Source organism: Bison bison, unplaced genomic scaffold (genome assembly GCF_000754665.1).
Source record: "Bison bison bison isolate TAMUID 2011002044 unplaced genomic scaffold, Bison_UMD1.0 scf7180017864389, whole genome shotgun sequence".
NCBI lineage: Eukaryota > Metazoa > Chordata > Mammalia > Artiodactyla > Bovidae > Bison > Bison bison.
In genome coordinates this window covers 6,930,006-6,938,850 of record NW_011494961.1, presented here as the reverse complement: position 1 = coordinate 6,938,850, position 8,845 = coordinate 6,930,006, and the positions used below count along the sequence as shown (strand labels likewise).

Here is an 8,845-nt window from a genome sequence, read left to right as displayed (position 1 = left end):
ATGGAAGCCCCAGATTGTCGATGTGCTCCAAACATCCTGGACTCCTTTCTAATTCCTGATGATCCCCTACTAATCCCCAGGTTGAGAAGTCAGAGTTTCCATTTGATTTGCTGGGACCTGTTTGCTGTCTTTGGGTTTGTGTTGCTTAGAAGTGATTTCCTATGCACTTTGTTCTCACTGAACTGCACCCAAAATAAACGCTGTAGGCTTTGACATGGGAGAATTTACTTGTTCAAACATGCACACCCTGCTGACACATCCACAGATTGTACCACACAGTCTTAAAAACCACTAACGTATTTATCATTTCCAGCATAGTACAGACTAATGACTATTTCACCAGGACTAATCTTTTAACTTTCTTTTAAATCATATTATAATTCATTTGTACAATACTCAGCCTAGGCTCTGGTTTACACACAACGATGCTGACAGTATAGGAGCGGCATTTGGAGGGGACCAGAATTAAAATCAGTTACTTGAGTAAAATGAAGCTTGTGATGTCTTGACTCATGACAGCCCAGAGCGAGGCAGGACAGAGTGCTGGATTGGGAAGATAGTACCTGAGTTCTAAGTCTAACTCTGCCACCAACTGTTGGTGGGACTTTGGGAAGCATCATCAAATTTCTCATCTGAACTAGATCTATGATTTCCACATTCAGTAGGATAAAAGAATCACCTGGATTATCTGTTCAAAAAACAGATTCCTAGTCCTCAGCCCAAACTTACTGAATTGGAATCTCCAGGGAAGTGATCACACAACACCCTGTGTGATTCTTTTGAACGATTTTGGGAAACACCGAGCTAGGTCATGTCTAGGTCTTCTAGTTCTGAGAGCTAGGATGAAGCCCTGGATGCTAGAATTCACCATGAATGAGAAAAATCTTAAGATAATATTTGTTGTATTTAGTATTTTTATAAATATTTTTTAAAAGCTGTTAAAGTTAATGCTATGGCTTGTTTTATGGATTTCAATGTTTTTCAGATTTCTTTTTTTCTCTTTGATTCATCAAATGTAGTGTATGGCCTATATAGACCATGTTGTTATATTAAGGGCAAAGGAGATCAGGATGTAAAAGTTCATTATTATTATTGCTAGTAAAATAACTACCATAGGATAGATTCTGCTTTTATTAATTTGATTGGTCTGCTAGTTTCTTTGACTTTGTTCCTATTGGTGGAAATATTAAAACAGAATGGAGTCACCCTGGCAGGGCAGTGAGAATATGTTGGAATTCTTTCCTAATTCCCTACTCATCTTTGTGGTTACCTGGTATTGTTATCTAAAGTCAGAGTGGAAGAAGCCTCCCCAACCTCAGTCAGGAAAGATCAAGAAAACCAACCTTTTCTAACCCTGGCTGCAGGGATTGAAATTGTCCCCTGTCTTAGAGCATCACAGGTAAGCTCTGTGTGAAGTCAGCTAGAATTTCTGCTGAAATTTCCAGAGAAAGGTATCAGATTCCCAAGCAGGTATTGAGTACTTGGGAGTCAGAATGGGTAGATGGTCATCACCTAGAACAGAACAGGGTCTCAGGTATGGGGTTAGGATACAGGGCAAGGCCTTGTAGAAAACAAGGTGTCCAGTGAGGTCCACTACTCAGATTTGGCAAATAAAAATACAGGCTACTCAGTTACTTGAGTTTTGAATTTCAGGTAAGCAGGGAACAATTATTAAAGGTAAAGGATGTCCCATGCAGTATATATGCAATTTGAATTTAATTGGGAGTCCTAAATTTTATGTGGCAATGTTAGCAGGAACAAACTATTTCAGAGCTTTCATGGATGGCATTTCAGTTTTTCCTGCTTCTACCTAAGACTTCTAGATTTCACCATCTTCTTCTCTGTCTGTAACCTGGAGGCTCTATTCATAAGGTAAGACTAGAGGAGGGAGGGAGAAGGCAATGGCACCCCACTCCGGTACTCTTGCCTGGAAAATCCCATGGATGGAGGAGCCTGGTGGGCTGCAGTCCATGGGGTCGCTAAGAGTCGGACACGACTGAACGACTTCACCCTCACTTTTCACTTTCATGCATTGGAGAAGGAAATGGCAACCCACTCCAGTGTTCTTGCCTGGAGAATCCCAGGGACGGGGGAGCCTGGTGGGCTGCTGTCTCTGGGGTTGCACAGAGTCGGACACGACTGAAGTGACTTTGCAGAGGGGAGAGATCCATTCCCAAACAGTAATATCTGCAATTTTATTTCTAATTTACATAACTAGATTTGACACTCATACAGACCCTCTGTATAATAGAATACAGTAGGTGGTTTCTTTTTGAACATATAATATTACTAAGCCATGAAGTGTCTTTCTCTTCAAACAGTTGTTTTTCTTTTCATAATTTGGCAACATTCATTTCTTACAATCAATTTGTGGAGATGATTTACAAAATTACAGGAATTGTAAACATCTACAGGAATTCTTTATCCTCTAAACAATGATATTTATTTAAAGTATAAAATCAGGACTTAAAAATTAATTCTTCTTGTGTTATTTGTCATGGGGAAGTATTTTGTCTAAATCAGACAAAAAAGCATTGAAAATACACTGGTTTCTTCCCATGCAGGTCTTGTGCCCTTTTTAATTTTTTCCCATGGAAATAGTATCTGTAGGATTGATTTGGAAGGAACGAATTATGAACAATTGGTGGCAGATGCTGGCGTATCAGTGATCATGGATTTTCATTACAATGAAGATAGAATCTATTGTGTTGATCTACAAAGACAACTCTTGCAAAGAGTTCATTTGAATGGGAGAAGGCAAGAGGTAAAGTACCATTTCCTGTGTCATTTGAGGGATTTTTGAATGGGCTGTCAAAAATAATAAAGCAAAATTTGTAACATTCATATAAATGAAAAGTATTACAATGCAGATATGCATCCAGCACATGTAGGTATTTAATCTGCATCTGTGCTGTCATGCTATTGAACATGCCCATGAATGTGGCATTGATATTCAGAAGTCCCCAAAGGAGAAAGTGAGGATGTCAATGTAATTTCGGAAAGATGTAAGTTTAATAAGCCAGATCACCTTTTTATGATTAAGACAGATTATTTATTTTATCATTATTTTCTATTCTAGTGGTCCTCAGGTGGTGGCAATTTTGCCTCCAGGGGACCTTTGGCAATGTCTAGAAACATTTTGGTTGTCACAACTAGAATGGGGAGAAGAGAGAATGTGTTAGAGGCCAGGGGCACTGCCAACCATCCTACAATATATAGGACAGTCCCCCAAACCGAGAATTATCAGGCCCTAAACATCAGTTCTGTTGAGGTTGAGAAGCCCTGTTTTATCTGTTTAAAATCTGTCATGGGTTTTTGCACCTGAAATTTAAGAAGAAATTTTTTTTCTTCTCAAGGTGTTTGCATGCTGGAAAAAAAAAATAAAGCAGGTGATATAGCAAAATATTTTGGTTCAAGCACTTTTCTTTAATCTTTCTTCTTAATTAGTAAAACCCTTAAATGAGTCCTAATAGAAATGTTTTCTCCTGCAAAGTGAATTATAGAGAGCAGGTAGCTTCACGTTCAGTATTTATACCCAACACAAAGTACCCGCTTTTGCTTTTGTGCTTTTGTTTAATTTTTGTTTTTAAGCAAAATTTTCACCCTCCTAAAGCCTTCAATTAGGTGATAATTTGTTTTATCACATCTCTAATACTTGCTAATCTCACTTTTAACAAAAATGGCTACTCATTACTCTCCAGCCATCTGTAGACTAGCTTCAAAATCTTGAGTTTAAGAATCTGGAGGGTTTACTGTCAGAGAACTGGAAAAAAGCATTAGATAGTTGGGAATTTGTGGCAAATCATTAGGAACAGATTGGCCTGAAGCCTAAAATCCACTCGTATCAGTCCCTCCTTTGGGTTAAAACATTGCTTATAGAAGATAACCATTAAAAAGCAAACAGTTTACCTGCGTGAATTAATATATTAGCAATTGATTAAATGGATTGGCTAGATTACTTTGTATGAGATGTAGGAATAGCACAGATTCTGGAGACTGATTTCTGCCCAACTCTGTGTTCAGTGACTTCACATTGGTAGCTGAAAACCACAGATTGTGGGACTATTTCCACCACGGAAATTTGCTGTGGTGCAAACCAGGGCTTCCTCCCATCTCTCACCCTCCACCCTGTTAAAGGACTGGTTTACTTGCACAGCCTGAAATTAGAAGAGGTTTAGTTAAGTTGTTTTTATCATGAGAAAGCATAAAGAAAAGCCCTGCTATGAGGACCCTGGGGTCATAGCTGGAAGGGTGGGGACTTGTAGAAAGAGCAGGACCTGGTGGAGGAGGTGCTAGAAGAAAAGTGGGGGTCCCAACGCGAAATCCACTTCATGACCCTATGCACAACCTCCAAGGCAGTCTTGCTAGAATTTAGCAAAGCTTGAAATTGGATTCAGGTGAGAATCTGGGAAATTCCACTGGCAAATGGAATTGAATAAACTGGAGAATCCCATGGATTCTGCAGCCTGGTAGGCTGCAGTCCATGGGGTCGCTAAGAGTCGGATACGACTGGGCGACTTCAGTTTCACTTTTCACTTTCACGCATTGGAGGAGGAAATGGCAACTCACTCCAGTGTTCTTGCCTGGAGAATCCCAGGGATGGCGGGGCCTGGTGGGCTGTCGTCTATGGGGTCGCACAGAGTTGGACACGACTGAAGTGACTTAGTAGTAGTAGTAGTAAGATAAAATTGAAATTCTGCCATTACTGTAGTTAAAATTGTTCACAACTATGACTGACTGTGAATAAATTTTCATTTAGAGAGATAATTTTCATTTTAGAGAATTAATTTTCATTTCAAACTGATATAAATACTATGCCCAGAAATATTCATATGGGAGAATGAATATAGCTGCATCTGAATAATGGCACAGTATCTACGAATAGTTTATCATTTAAATAATTTTGGGAAAGTATAAAAATGACAATTACTTAAAACAATAAACCTAGTTATATAAAAATAAACAATTTTGTTGTGAATGGAGAAATACTAATAACAATTTAAAATTTTGGTTTTACAGAAAGTATACAATATAGATAAAAATGTTTCAGGAATGGCAATAAATTGGATCAATGAAGAACTTATTTGGTCTAATCAACAGGAAGGAATCATTACAGTAACTGATATGAAAGGAAACAATTCCTGGGTTCTCTTAAGTGCCTTAAAATATCCTGCAAATATAGCAGTTGATCCAGTAGCAAGGTAAATTCTGTTGGCTTTGGACATTGAAATATATTTCAAAATCTGATGAAAAGTCAAGGAATCATAACATTTTGACTCAACGGGGCCTCCTGATTCAGACAAAGACCCTCTTTTATGGTGCACAAACCCCATTTTCAATAGGCATTTGCCTGGATTTGGAACTGAAGCAGGCTCCCTCTACCAATAGCATCTTGACTACCAAGGTTTCCCACTAGAGAAGCAAATTCTCCTTCTAACTTGAAATAACATGGAATTGCAATAAGTATTTGTTGAACTGAATTTTCATTCAAATAGTCAAACTCGTCCTGTGCAGACATCTGGGGACTACTGAAACACTGAGAGAGTCAACCATTTAAGTGGCCTGACACTCACTGAAGTGTCTCTGTGATATGTTGGCCCTCAGTTTTATGTTTTGGTCTTCAGAGGTGGCTGCAGCCTTTACAGAGCAGATCTTGGTGGTATGGAAGTGAAGCTTCTGTTAGAGACATCAGAGAAAATAGCAGCTGTATCATTGGATATGCTTGATAAACGGCTCTTTTGGATTCAGTACCATAGAGGAGGAGGTGATCCTCGTATTTGTTCCTGTGATTATGACGGGGGTTCTGTCCTTTTTAGCAAATATTCCCTGAGGTAAGTTTTGCTTTTCGTGTAAAATAAAACACTTGCCATTTGGAGTTTGTGTGATAAATGAATTTTATTTTTGTCAGCTAAACTGGTGTAGTGGTTTAGCACAGATTTGGGGGTCCAAAAGACTTGAGTTCAAGTCCCAGATATACTATGTATTAGGCGAGTGACTTTGATAGGTTGCATGACTTCTCTCATCCTGCTTCCTTTAATGCAGGTATTGGAGGATGGAGAGAACAGAAGTGTCCACTGAATTGAAAAAGTATCTTGAGATGGAAAAAGAAGGCAGGCCACTCCATACAATCAGTGGATCAGTATATTTTTGGGTAACTTACAGGGTGGGATCAGGTGGACAATGATCCGAAAGCATTTGTAGCTGCACTCCACACTGTGAAGGGGCCACTGAGACAAGTATATAGTTAACCTAGGGTCTAGGAGTACATACTTGGAAACAGGAAGTGCATTCCTAAGTCAAGGGTCATGAAGGAATAACTTAGCCTTGTGGGTGTTGGAAATACAACAATGAAGGTCCTCATCACTTTTTGGTGACTAACAGAGCATAGAGACTACTCGATCCTAATGAGTATTAAACCGTATCTGTTGATTACAAGATGCAGTGGAGAAGGAAATGGCAACGCACTCTAATATTCTTGCCTGGGAAATCCCATTGACTGAGGAGGAGGAGCCTGACGGGCTATGACCCATGGGGTTGCAAAGAGTTAGACATGACTTAGCGACTGAAAAACAACAACAATTAATTGCAAAGCCCTTGACAACAGAAGTTATTTGCTGCACAGTACAGTCCTGAGTAGGGTAGGGTCAGTGGAAAGACAGGAGAAACTATACAGTCCTGATATGTTATCAATTATGCTGACAGCCATACAGTGGGGATAATTTGTTCTTGCCCAGTTGCTAGGTCATATCCAACTCTTTGTGACCCCATGGACTGTAGTACGCCAGGCTCCTCTGTTCCCACTATCTCCTAGAGTTTGCTCAAATTCATGTTCATTGAGTTGGTGATGCTATCTAACCATCTTATCCTCTACTGCCCCCTTCTCCTTTTGCCTGTATTCTTTCCCAGCATCAGGGTCTTTTCCAATGAGTCAGCTCTTCACTTCAGGTTGCCAAGGTATTGAAGCTTCAGCATCAGTCCTTCCAGTGAATATTTAGTGTTGATTTCCTTTAGGACTGACTGGTTTAATCTCCTTGCAGTCCAAGGGATTCTCAAGAGTCTTCTCCAGCACCACAGTTTGAAAAGCATCAGTTCTTCAGCACTCAGCCTTCTTTATGGTCCAACTCGCATATTCGTACATGATTCCTGGGAAAACCATGGCTTTGACTATACAGACATTTGTGGGCAAAGTAATATCTTTGCTTTTTAATATGCTATCTAAGTTTGTCATAGCTTTCCTTCCAAGGAGCAATTGACTTTTTTTTTTCAATTTATTTATTTTAGTTGGAGGCTAATTACTTTACAATATTGTAGTGGTTTTTGCCATACATTGATATGAATCATCCATGGGTCTTCATGTGGTTCCCATCCTGAACCCCTCTCGCACCTCCCTCCCCATCCTATCCCTCTGGGTCACTTTTAATTTAATTTCATGGCTGCAGTCACCATCTGCAGTGATTTTGGAGCCCAATAGAATAAAGGCTGTCGCTGCATTCACTTTTTCCCCTTCTATTTGCCACAAAGTGATGAGACCAGAAGCTATGATCTTAGTTCTTTGAATGCTGAGTTTCAAGCCAACTTTTTCACTCTCATCCTTCACCCTTATTAAGAGACTGTTTAGTTCCTCTTCACTTTCTGCCTTTAGAGTAGTATCTGCGTATCTGAGGTTGTTGATATTTCTCCCAGCAATCTTGATTCTAGCTTGTGATTCATCCAGCCTGGCATTTCACATGATGTACTCTGCATATAAGTTAAATAGGCAGAGTGACAATATACAGCCTTGATGTACTTTTTCCCCAATTTTGAACCAATCAATTGTTCTATGCCTAGTTCTAACTGTTGCTTCTTGACCCACGTACAGGTTTCACGGGAAACAGGTAAGGTGGTCTGGCATTCCCATCTCTTTAAGAATTTTCCAGTTTTTTGTGATTCATTCAGTCAAAGGCTTTACCATAGTCAATGAAGCAGAAGTTTTTCAGTGGGAATAATAGTAGCATCTATTTCTTGAGATTATTGTGATGATTAAGTAAAGAAATAAATAAAAGTAACTGTACAAAAAAGATCTTCATGACCCAGATAATCACGATGGTGTGATCACTGACCTAGAGCCAGACATCCTGGAATGTGAAGTCAAGTGGGCCTTAGAAAGCATCACTACAAACAAAGCTAGTGGAGGTGATGGAATTCCAGTTGAGCTATTTCAAATCCTGAAAGATGATGCTGTGAAAGTGTTGCACGCAATATGCCAGCAAATTTGGAAAACTCAGCAGTGGCCACAGGACTGGAAAAGGTCAGTTTTCATTCCAATCCCAAAGAAAGGCAATGCCAAAGAATGCTCAAACTACTGCACAATTGTACTCATCTCACACGCTAGTAAAGTAATGCTCAAAATTCTCCAAGGCAGGCTTCAGCAAGACGTGAACCATGAACTTCCAGATGTTCAAGCTGATTTTAGAAAAGGCAGAGGAACCAGAGATCAAATTGCCAACATCCGTTGGATCATGGAAAAAGCAAGAGAGTTCCAGAAAAACATCTATTTCTGCTTTATTGACTATGCCAAAGCCTTTGACTGTGTGGATCACAATAAACTGTGGAAAATTCTTCAAGAGATGGGAATACCAGACCACCTGATCTGCCTCTTGAGAAAATCTGTATGCAGGTCAGGAAGCAACAGTTCGAACTGGACATGGAACAACAGACTGGTTCCAAATAGGAAAAGGAGTACGTCAAGGCTGTATATTGTCACCCTGTTTATTTAACTTATATGCAGAATACATCATGAGAAACGCTGGACTGGAAGAAGGACAAGCTGGAATCAAGATTGCCGGGAGAAATATCAATAACCCTG

At 39.6% G+C, this 8,845-nt stretch overlaps 1 protein-coding gene across 1 annotated transcript in view; it reads left to right on the top strand.

Moving 5' to 3' along the window:
* Window positions 1–8,845, top strand: part of EGF (epidermal growth factor) — a 99,995-nt gene that overhangs the window by 21,626 nt on the left and 69,524 nt on the right. Inside the window, 4 exon segments of the mRNA XM_010858536.1 lie at window positions 2,565–2,764; window positions 5,020–5,201; window positions 5,605–5,630; window positions 5,633–5,831. Coding sequence (XP_010856838.1) covers window positions 2,565–2,764; window positions 5,020–5,201; window positions 5,605–5,630; window positions 5,633–5,831 — 607 coding nt within the window.